Source organism: Chrysemys picta, chromosome 8, assembly GCF_011386835.1.
Source record: "Chrysemys picta bellii isolate R12L10 chromosome 8, ASM1138683v2, whole genome shotgun sequence".
Classification (NCBI taxonomy): domain Eukaryota; kingdom Metazoa; phylum Chordata; order Testudines; family Emydidae; genus Chrysemys; species Chrysemys picta.
The window spans coordinates 24860413-24872475 of record NC_088798.1 but is presented as its reverse complement, the minus strand read 5'-3'; the positions used below and the strand labels follow the sequence as shown (position 1 = coordinate 24872475).

At 46.3% G+C, this 12063-nt stretch overlaps 1 protein-coding gene across 12 annotated transcripts in view; it reads left to right on the top strand.

Annotated features, from left to right (window-relative positions):
• The first annotated feature begins 5970 nt into the window (after nucleotides 1–5970).
• ZZZ3 (zinc finger ZZ-type containing 3) overlaps nucleotides 5971–12063 on the top strand; it is a 98147-nt gene continuing 92054 nt past the window's right edge. For 3 of the 12 annotated variants that reach the window (XM_065555423.1, XM_065555419.1, XM_065555417.1), the window contains exon 1: nucleotides 6121–6290. Coding sequence is in view for 1 of the 12 variants with exons in the window: in XM_065555424.1 (XP_065411496.1) it covers nucleotides 5986–6290 (305 nt within the window). In the remaining 11 variants the exon portion in view is untranslated. Of the gene's footprint in view, nucleotides 6291–6586; nucleotides 6725–7426; nucleotides 7489–12063 lie in introns of those variants that run through there. The other 9 variants (XM_065555418.1, XM_065555421.1, XM_065555413.1 and 6 more) reach the window with 6 other exon arrangements.

The following is a 12063-nucleotide window of genomic DNA, read 5'->3' as shown; positions in this document are numbered from 1 at the left end:
CCTGTTTTTCTTTCCAATAATGTCAACCTGTTACATAATTGTTTCATTACACTGTAAAATACATACAAAAGCAAATATTCTTCCTAGAGGGATTTTTTCCCTCCAAAAAATAAACTGCTTAAATTTCAACATTAAGTAGGCAGATGTTCCCTAAAGTTGGCTGATGTGTGGTATTTTGAAAAATCAACTTTTTGGCATTTGATTTTACATTTTGGCACTAGTTTTGAAAGTAAGCCACTGAGCTGTTGCCCTGCCAATACATTGCATAACATTTTGTTACTAATTATTGTGAAAGGGCAGGCCTCTAAAGCATCAAAGCATTCTAGAAAGTGATATCTGAATTCTCATGGCAACTTTCTAGCTGCTTCCTGGATTCCGTTAGGTCTAAATATGAGAGTTGGAAGGAAAGGGGAAGATTGTTGAGATTTTGCCTTGACCAGAGAAAGGACTGAAGATCTGCCTTCTGCTCAACAAACCCCAGTGAGGGAAACTGGAGATTGCTGATCCCAAACTCAGACCTCCTATTGAAGTAAATTTAGGATGAAGGGCTATTGGCTCCATAAATTATGCGACCTCAAGTTAATGGAGATGCAAACTGTAAGTGTTGTTCAGAAGGATGGTTTGTCTTCAGAGTACATCTAATTAGCATCAATATTAAATCTGCAGTTGAGGAGGAACTTTGAACAGAAAATTTGGCATGACCTCCACAGAACATTGGAAAAGGAAGGTTCCGTAGCTGTTGGGAATAATAGTTGGGGATTGGCAGTTAGATCTTGCTGGCTAAGAGCTTCCCTTAGGAAAAGGGGAGTCTCTTTAGGAAGAACCAGAGTTAGCTAGATGGTTACAAAATCATGAGAAATAGCTTGTTCCCAGTAAAAACGAGGAGTCCTGTGGCACCTTAGAGATTAACAAATTTAGAGATGCATCTGATGAAAGGGGTTCTAGCCCATGAAAGCTTATGCCCAAATAAATCTTTAAGGTGCCACAAGGACTACTCGTTTTTGCTGATACAGACTAACACAGCTACCACTCTGAAACCTTGTTCCCAGTGTTCTACATGGCAGAGATTGTATTTTGTCTTGTCTTTTCTTTCAATATATGTAACTTTAACAGGAAGGGACCAAAGAACAAGGCAGCTTCAAAATGGTTTATTTCTGAAAGGAAAGAAAGAATACTGATCAGTAACTGAACATTTATAGTAATGAGCATTAGAAGAAAGGCTGGTGATTGTGGACTAGACAGGTTGCCACAATCCTTCCATTCTTCAGGCACCTCTAGAGCATCTATTAAGTAGCAGCCCAGATTACAACTATCTTGATATTGTGCATCTGTGAAAGGGATCAAGCACCACCAATAAGGAAAAGACATTTAGGACCCAAATCTGCACTGCTGAAGTCAAATGGAAGTTTTGCAACGGGAATGACAATGGTTCAGCAGCCTCCTCTGGTCAGGCACTGGACATAAACTTCAACCTAAATACTGGGAAAAGATGTATTCATTTCAGCTACTTGTTCACTGTGGAGGTGTTTAGTTTATTTGGAAATGACTGGTTTAATAGTCAGATGTAATGTAATTGTTTTACATTTTACCGTAAGTGTGGCTTGCAATTGACTCCTTTCGAGATCTGCAAGTTAGAAAAATTGTTAGCTATTTTAAACTTGTCTCATTCTGGCCTCTCCCATTCCTAAATGGGAGACAAGATTACTGTACGTTAGTACCAACAGCCAACCAGGAGTGCTCACCATTATGTTTTTGCTCCTTTATAATTTTCTGTATTTTGTTTGTGACATCTAAATTATTTGCTGTGGAAATCCATGTCTAAAACTAGTCTAGATAAAGTGCTAAGAAACCTATTGCAGGAAATGATCCTACAATGCCGGAAGAGAAAGTCTGCATCGGTGGTTCTGAACCTTGTCAGACTACTGTACCCCTTTCAGGAGTCTGATTTGTCTTGCGTACTCTATCTTACAAAATGAGACATAAAAATTAGGGCTGTCAATTAATCACAGTTAACTCACACGATTAACTCAAAAAAATTAATCATGATTAATCACACTGTTAAACAATAGAATATCAATTGAAATGTATTAAATATTTGTGGATGTTTTTCTACATTTTCAAATATATCTATTTCAATTACAACACAGAATACAAAGTGTAGAGTGCTCACTTTATATTATTTTTGATTTTTTAATCACGTGATTAATCACTATTAATTTTTTTAATCGCTTGACAGCCCTAATAAAAATGTGTCACAGCACACTATTACTGAAAAAATGCTTACTTTCCCATTTTTAGAATATAATCATAAAATAAATCAATTGGAATATAAATAATATACTAACATTTCAGTGTATACTTATAGTATATAGCGCAGTATAAACAAGTCATTGTAAGAAATTTTAGTTTGTACTGACTGCTAGTACTTTTTATATAACCTGTTGTAAAACTAGGCAAATATCTAGATGAGTTGATGTACCCTGTCGAAGACCTCTGCGTTCTCCCAGGGGTACATGTACCCCTGGTTGAGAACCACTGGTCTAGATGAGCTAAAAGAACCTAAAAGCCACAGTAATGGCCCAGTATTTTATTGGAGACCATGAAGTGAGGTATTTCTTGGCAACGCTTGCAAAAGCCCCTACTTGTATCCTCTGTGCATTCTGCAATCAGTGCTGTGGAGGCAGCAGAGTTAGGGATGACTCCATCACCCTACTTCAAATCCACATAGAAATACCATGATTATTAATGATGCTCTTGTCAGAAATCTGTCCCATGCGTCACCCTTCCTCATACAAGCCCCTCTCTGAGAGACTTTATTTTGGATCCAGCTACCAGATTGAAAGCTTTGACTTCTTTTCATCCCTCACATTGCTTCCCTCCACCCTGGCTCTCCTGCCCACTTCTATCTCTACTGCCTCAGCTCCAATCCACAGCTTCGACTACTTGCCTATCCCGCAATCAGCTCTTCCCCTGTGACACAGCTCCAATCCCTCTACTATCCCCACCCTTACATCCCTGAACCCCAAACTCCTCTCCTTCAGCTGAGTAGCCCCTCTTGCCCGTCCAGGACTCACCCTTGGTGTCATCTGGAGGGTCCAAGGACCAATCCACTCCATCCTCTCCTGTAGTCTTCAGCAGTTGGCTGATGGCTTGCTCATCCCATCTCCTTCTTTGAGGCACCACTGCCTCCCGCATCACATGAAATGCATCTTCAGGGGCCCATTAATCTAAGAAAATACATTTTCAGGGATAATGACTACTGCCCTTCCTCCTGCTTTCTGGAGGAACCTGGCTCATGTTGAGCCCCATCTTCTATTGGTTGGGCATACAGAAACTCTGCCCTCCTAGACCAAGGATTTCTTACAATGGAGCATACTCCCATATATGGACTTAAATCTTCCCCAGAGGGAATCCCTGCCACTAGTGGATGGGGCTTCCTCCTAAACCCAGTCTACAGAAAGCCTGGCCAGAGCCCAGCACCCTCACTGTAGGCCGTGTGGACAGGGCAATGGCCCTGCCCTTGAAGATGCATCATCTTGGAATTGAAGGGATCATGTCCCCTTTTAGCAAATCCTGTGAAGATGCTTTCCTTGACAATGGGAAGGCAGAGACTTAACAAGCTGGCAGCACCAAGTGGTGTGGGGCAGCAAGTGGTGTGGGGCTAGGAATTACTCTCTTCAGAGCCCAGCAGCTATCAGCTCTGGACCTCTTACCTGCCTAATGATACAGCTTTACTCTCCTTTAAACCCCTCTTTTTTACCTGACCTCTGTACAAAAACATAAGACACTTTCAATTTTAAAAACAGGTATTTTATTTGGAGAGGTGGTTTGGGCAGTATGTATCACAGGAACCGCTGGAGTGCCTGATCTCTAATTTGCACCATAAACTCTATGCCAGGCCCTGAACTGACATACTACCCTGTTTCCCCGAAAATAAGACAGTGTCTTATATTAATTTTTGCTCCCAAAGATGCGCTAGGTCTTATTTTCAGGGGATGTCTTATTTTTCAGAAATGAAAAATGCCTTATTATCGGTGGATGCCTTATTATCGGGGAGGTCTTATTATCGGGGGGATGCCTTATATTACAACGAGAGGCAAAACTGTAAGTAGGCCTTATTTTCGGAGGATGTCTTATTTTCGGGGAAACAGGGTAATTTTCAAGATGCTATAATTACTTATCTGGATTTTATATGTTTGAAAATTTGGCTTTAAGAGGAAATCCCGTAGCATCCTTAACTACGGAGTTGCTACTGCATAATCCTCCACACACTTGGTTGGGTTTCTACACTATAATCAACCTGGGATTAACCAGAAGCTTCTGGTAGTGCAAAGGACAGCTTTCACAGACAGGTGGGCTGATATTAGTAACGTATTACATTTATCTGTATTCTTTACAGGCTAAATTTAAGGTTCTGCTAATCCTTTATAAATCCCTAAATATCTGAAAAGTAATTAATTGCAAGCATGGAGGAGGAAGAGACCAATAAAAGATATATCAGATCTGCCTAAAGACAGACAGCATCCTAGAGTGAAAACAAACAGAACAGCTACTACAGCTTCTGTGGGGAGCTCCCTCACTGATTTCAGTCAGATAGCTGATTGAAAAGGTCTTGGAAAAGGGGTAGGCAGGATCAGTTTGGATAAAATATAAGGGAAGGTGCCGGTGCCTGTGACAGGTCAGGATGCATAGACCCTTGTTCCTTGTGAGCAATGATAAAGTTAACCTTCTTGCCCTAGAAAAGGCCACAGATAAAGACAATGTTGTTGTGCTGGAAAGATGTTTAATGGCTGCCATCAAGCGAGTCTTTCATCTACAATCACAAATCTGGTTAAAGCTAAGCACCCGTCTTTCAGGCTCCATGGAAGGCACAATTAATCTCTTTTATGTTGTGACATAGTTGGAAATAAAAGCTGCTACTGCCCAAAGCAATGGGCTATATGGCAATGCTTAAGCAGAAGCTAACCTCTGTGGGATGTGTTCCCTGATTGCAAATACAGAAGCTATGGGAGCATAAGCTAAGTGTGCGTGTAGAGAAGAAAGCCAGCAGACAGCAACAGAAGCCTCTTTGGCATGAGCGTGGTCCTGACAAGGAGCAGAGACACAAAATTCCTTGAGAACTGACTGGTTTGGGGATTGGCTCAGCAAGGAAACTGCCTTACTCATTACACCATCCAGGGAAACTAGGTGACCAGACAGCAAGTGTGAAAAATCAGGACAGGGGGTGGGGGTGTAATAGGAGCCAAAATAAGATCCAAAAATTGGGACTGTCCCTATAAAATCAGGACATCAGGTCACTCTAATGGAAACAGGACTCTCTGCACATCCTTTGTAAATCAACAGGATTTACAAAAAATACCAAAAAATACACCTGACTCACCTCATCAATTTCTCTTCCTAATGGACACAAATGTGGACCCCCCCCCAAAGTTGCTTATGTGGTTAAGCCAAAGGGGGGTGGCAACAATCTAAAACAGGGGTTCTCAAACTGGGGGTCAGGAGGTTATTGCATGGGGGGGGGGTCATGAGCTGTCAGCCTCCACCCCAAATCCCGCTTTGCCTCCAGCATTTATAATGGTGTTAAATATATAAACAAGTGTTTTTAATTTATAAGGGGAGGGGGTCGCGCTCAGAGGCTCCTTGCATGTGAAAGGGGTCCCCAGTACAAAAGTTTGAGAGTCACTGGTCTAAAAGCCCAGAAGCCAGAGCTGCCTGCCTGGGGAGCAGCTGGAACCACTTCCTATGGCTGGGCCTTGCCACCCTATTGCCTGCATGCTCTGAAGATAGGAGTTTTTCGGTGGGGATGGTGGGGGCAGGGAACGCGGCAGCTCTGACCCATCCCTCGCACCTCTGCTTCCACCATCCGCATCTCACAGTGCCCAAGTCAGGCCCAGCCCGGCTCTTGACTCACACGCCCTCTGGCCAGACGCCCGTCGCGTCCCTGTGGGCAGAGCCGGCTCGCCCCCAGTTAGGGACTTTCCCCCTATGCTACGCGGCGAGAACAGTCACTCGGCGCGTCCAGCTCCGCGGGGCAGCGCCGACCCTCACCCCGCGAGCGTAGGCGGCGGCCGGCCGCCTCCCCCAGCTACCAGCAGGCGGAGCTGCAGGGAGCGGGTCCCCGCTGCAGCGGGGGGAGGGGAAGGAAGCGGAAGGAGCCGCCGCGCTGAGGGGGGAGCAGGCGCTGTGTGGAGCCGCCGCCGCCGCTGCCTGGTGCGCGGCACGGAGAGAACGAGCAGGGGAAACGGCTCCTCTGCCGGCCGGCTCCGTGCGCGCGAGACAGCGGGAGCCAGGTGAGGCCTCGACAGAAGGGAAAGGGGGGACCCGGATGATGCCGAATTCGGCGCCCGCGAGGGGGGGCAGACGGAGGGGAAAAGCCCCACGTGACCAGCGCGTGGGGGAGGAGGCTCGCGCGCCCCGTTCGAATCCCAACTGCCTGGGACCGGAGCGGCAAGGCAACTCTTGCGCGTGCGCATCGGCGCCGCTCCCCCTCCCGTCGCGTGCGTGTACATGTGCGTGTGCGCGCGCTGGGTGCCCGTACGAGGCGTTTGCTGCGGGACCGGGACACGTGCGCGGCGCGACCGCCATGTTGATTCCTAGCGCAGCTGTGTGGGAGGGGACAATATGAGACAAGGAGGAGGGAAAGGGAGTGAGTTCTCGCGAGGCTGTGTGGTTCCCGTGGGAGCTGGCCGGCAGCAGGATGGCGGCGCGGCGCTGGGCTTGCTGGGTAATGGTACCTGGGGTCTAGGGGGCGGGGACCGTGGGAACAGCCTCCTCGCACCCTGCCTGCCTCAGGGCACACGCGGGGCGGGGTTGAGCACCCTAGGGAATCGGACCAGCGCGTGCTGGGCCCGTGCGGTAACCGTTGCTGCTCCACTGACCTGATCTCCCTTGCTGACCCGCTGTGGCCCACTGGCAGTTTGTGTTCCCCCTGCAGCGTTGCCTGCTGTCTGCCCTCAAGTGCCCCCCGTTATCAGTCCCTGCTGTCTGTCCCGAAGCGTCCCTTGCTGTCTGCCTGCCCCATAGCCCTGCCCTGGAGTGCCCTTATATTTATAGGACAGTTACCGGTCATAATACACCATCTACTGCCAAAAGGCAGTTATATTTATATTTTCTCATGCAGCCCTGCCTCTTCCCAGCACCTCCATTGTCCTCAGGTAAACCAGACTTCCTGCACTCTCACCATGCCCTATTGTAGCACCTTGGGCCATCTTCTGGGCAGCGTGCTTAAGCACCCCAAACACATCTCTTATATCTACAATGTGCCTAGCACACTGTGGTCACTACTGGAAATCAGAACAAATAATAATGCTGTTCCCCTGTGTAGACCTGGCTCCCAGGACTGCTTTGTCTGCTCCTTGCATGTTTCTGCTGTGATACCTCTGAGGGTGCCCTGTAACACCTTCACCACTTCTGTTTTACAGGCATGCCAATATCATGGTTGTGATAGGTGAGGTAGAAAAGTCTAAATAGAATGGACAGTGATGCCAGGTACTGCAGACATGACCTCCCGTGACTATACTGTGGTGTGCTGCGCTGCAGCACCTGAAACACGCTTTCTCTTATATTTGAAAAGTGCCTTGCACACTGTGACCACTATTGGAAATTAAAGAAAATAATAATATTCTGTAGCACCCAAGCATTCCAACTCTGCAGTACTCCCTGCATTTCTAATCTTGGTCCCTCACGGGTTTTGCATTTGGTCCTACTCCTGTCCTGTAGCATCCCTGTTACGTTTCACTTCTGGTTACTCAAGGCGTCCTGACAGTTCTCCTATGCTAAAATTGCAACATCCCTTGTTGTTACAGTTCTAGACTGCTATATAGCTCTGAAATTTCTACAGAGTCTATACATGTGACACTCAATTCTTTAAGCCTGGATTTCTGGAGCATATTATCAGTTATTGAGAAATGTGGTCTATTAATTTTATGATGGGACTACCCATGCACTGGGATCTGTATTGCTATTACCAGGTTCGCTGTACCTTGTAACTTAGTGCACATAAGTGGACTCAAGTTTCCAGAGGTGGAACTCTGGCGTATGATCCAGCCCCAATTAAATACTAAGATGGCAAACCTTTGAGAACACACTTTTTGTTTGTGTTTTTCTAGTTGTAATGTTAGATTAATCTTATTAACTATTATTCACTTGCTGAAGTTTTTGCTTCTGATGTGTTTTAAGACTTGATTATACAAGAACTGATGCCCCAAAATTAGTTTGTAGATTTGTAACTTATGATTTAAAAGGTTTTGTTGTAAGTAAATATACGTTTCCAAGAAAGTAAGTTGAATACAGTAAAATTGGTATTGTTCTATTTTACATAAAAAAAATCTGAGCATTTTTAAAGTACTTTGTTTAAGGTTAATAGAAGCAATAGCTATTATTAAAAAAACGGATGTTGTAACTCTAGGAGTGAAAAAAATAGACAGGAGTTTTGCAGATTTTATGAAGTAGAAGAGTATGTGCTAAGATGTTCACTATTTTCACAAGGCACTAAGACAGAGAGCCTGGAGATTGGGGTCTTCCTAGCTCTGCTGCAGATGTCTGGTGAAATCTGGGCCCTGTTGAAGTGAATGGCAAAACTCCAGCTGATTTCAGTGAAGTCAGGATTCGCTGTCAGTATGACCTTGAGCCAGTTACTTAGAGTCTGATCCAACTCCAGTTGAAGGCTTTTCATTAATTTTGTTGCTCTCAAGATTGTATAAAATAAGTAGTTTTAAGAGGAAATGTTTTAGAGCCCAAGATTGGGCCCAAACTTGCAACTCTTGCACAATAAATTATTTCTTTTCATTCTATTGAATGGTGTAACTATGGGTATGTCTACACTATGGGATTAATCCGAATTTATATAATTCGAATTTTGGAAACAGATTGTATAAAGTCGAATGTATGCGGCCACACTAAGCACATTAATTCGGCGGTGTGCGTCCATGTACCGGGGCTAGCGTCAATTTCCGGAGCGTTGCACTGTGGGTAGCTGTCCCATAGTTCCCGCAGTCTCCTCCGCCCATTGGAATTCTGGGTTGAAATCCCAATGCCTGATGGGGCCAAAAACATTGTCGCGGGTGGTTCTGGGTACATCCTCCCCCCTCTCCAGGAAAGCAACGGCAGACAACCATTTCGTGCCTTTTTCCTGGATGAACAGTGCAGACGCCATACCACGGCAAGCATGGAGCCCACTCAGCTTAAGACAGCAGTCATGAACATTGTAAGCACCTCGCGCGTTATCATGCAGTTTATGCTGAACCAGAACCTGCAAAACCAGGCAGCGAGGAGGCGAGAGTGATGAGGACATGGAATTCTGTCAAACCGCTGGCCCCGGTGCTTTGGAGATCATGCTGTTAATGGGGCAGGTTCTATCCGTGGAACGCCGATTCTGGGCCCGGGAAACAAGCACAGACTGGTGGGACCGCATAGTGTTGCAGGTGTGGGATGATTCCCAGGGGCTGCGAAACTTTCGCATGCAGAGGGCACTTTCATGGAACTTTGTGACTTGCTTTCCCCTGCCCTGAAGCGCCAGAATACCAAGATGAGAGCAGCCTTCACAGTTGAGAAGCGAGTGGCGATAGCCCTGTGGAAGCTTGCAACTCCAGACAGCTACCAGTCAGTCGGGAATCAATTTGGAGTGGGCAAATCTACCGTGGGGACTGCTGTGATGCAAGTAGCCAAAGCAATTACTGAGCTGCTGCTACGAAAGGTAGTGACTCTGGGAAATGTGCAGGTCATAGTGGATGGCTTTGCTGCAATGGGATTCCCTAATTGTGGTGGGGCGATAGATGGAACCCATATTCCTATCTTGGCACCCGAGCACCAGGGTACCCAGTACATAAACCGCAAGGGGTACTTTTCAGTGGTGCTGCAAGCACTTGTGAATCACATGGGACGTTTCACCAACATCAACGTGGGCTGGCCGGGAAGGGTTCATGACGCTCGCGTCTTCAGGAACACTACTCTGTTTAACCGGCTGCAGCAAGGGACTTACTTCCCAGACCAGAAAATAACCGTTGGGGATGTTGAAATGCCTATAGTTATCCTTGGGGACCCAGCCTACCCCTTAATGCCATGGCTCATGAAGCCATACACAGGCAGCCTGGACAGGAGTCAGGAGCTGTTCAACTACAGGCTGAGCAAGTGCAGAATGGTGGTAGAATGTGCATTTGGCCATTTAAAAGGTCGCTGGCGATCGTTACTGACTCGCTCAGACCTCAGCCAAACCAATATCCCCATTGTTATTGCTGCTTGCTGTGTGCTCCACAATCTCTGTGAGAGTAAGGGCGAGACCTTTATGGCGGGGTGGGAGGCTGAGGCAAATTGCCTGGCTGCTGATTATGCGCAGCCAGACACCAGGGCAATTAGAAGATCACACCAGGAAGTGCTGTGCATCAGAGAAGCTTTGAAAAGCAGTTTCATGACTGGCCAGGCTACGGTGTGAAAGTTCTGTTTGTTGAAAACCCGCCCCCTGATTGACTCATTCCCTGTAAGCAAACCACCCTCCCCCCTTAAATCACAGCTTGCTTTTAAAGGAAATAAAGTCACTATCGTTTAAAAATCATGTATTCTTTATTAATTGATTATAAACATAGGGAGAGAACCGACAAGGTAACCTGGGTGAGGTTTGGGAGGAGGATAGGAGGGAAGTAAAAGGCCACTGAAAAAATTCAATATAATGACAGACTTTTGGTTGGGCTGTCCACTGGGGTGGAGTGGGAGGGTGCATGGAGCCTCCCCCTCCCCCCCCCCCGTTCTTACACGTCTGGGTGAGGAGGCTATGGAACATGGTGAGGGGGGAGGGAAGTTATACAGTGGCTGCAGCGGCACTCTGTTATCCTGCTGCCGTTCTTGAAGCTCCACCAGACCCCGGAGCATGTCCGTTTGATCACGCACCAGCCCCAGCGTTGCAGCCTGCCACCTCTCATCTCGAGCGTCCCTCATGACCTCACGTTCACTGGCATCGTTCCTAAATTTAGATACCGTGTCCTTCCACTCATTCAAATGAGCTCTTTCATTACAGGTGCATTCCATTATTTCTGTGAACATCTCGTCTCGCGTCCTCTTTCTCCGCCGCCTTATCTGAGATAGCCTTCGGGACGGAGGAGGGAGGCTTGAAAAATTTGCAGCTGCTGGAGGGAGGGTTGAAAAAAAGGAGAGAAGTTTTTAAAATGATACATTTTAAAGAACAATGCTCATACTCTTTCATGGTGAACAACACTATTCACATTACATAGCACATGTGATTTCAGTACAAGGTCGCATTTTCCATCTTAATATTGAGTGCCTGTGGCTTTGGTGTTAGAGATCACAGACGCAGGTCCAGGCAACAGAATTCGGCTTGCATGCGGCCATGGTAAGCCATTGTCTTTCGGCTTCTGCAGCCTTCATAAAAGCAGCCCCCTCCTTTCCCACATACCAAGCAAAGCCCATTGAGTGCTGCAGTTTTCCTGTTAACGTGCAGCAGCAGAAACCAAACTAACCCCCCCCCCCCCCCCAATTCTCTGGGATGATCGCTTTATCCCTCCCCCCACCGCGTGGCTGGTATCATGGAAGATCCCTGCTAGCCAAAGGCAAAAAGCTCAGCACCTCTTTAATTAAAAAATGTTTATTTCTTTAAGTAATTAACTATTTCAAATAACGTAATTATTGCGGGGGAAAAAATAAGCTTAATCATATTTTCTCTGTGAAGATATTTAACATTTGCAGAATCTGAAAAAATTACCAGACACTTACCTAGAACACCAAATGTACTTCAGAGTTAAGTATGAAAGAAGAGTTGGGTCTTTGTCAGGGAGGCCCAGGGACAAGGCTCTAGTCCATTCCACTTTCTCTGCCACCTCACCTGTTGAGCAATGGGAAGGTGCTCTGATTTCTGCCAGTGTTCCTTCCTACTCTGCTCAGGGGTTCTGTTTTGTATGGGCTTCTGGTTAGTAAGAGTCTAATAAATTTGAAGCTTCACCATCCTGTTTTTTCTTGAAAGGATGAAGGAGCTTTCTCTCTTATTCCTCTCCCAGAACCTTCTGGCCTACTGAGTTGGGGGATTCTTCATTATTCTACCCATTCCCCAGAGCTTTC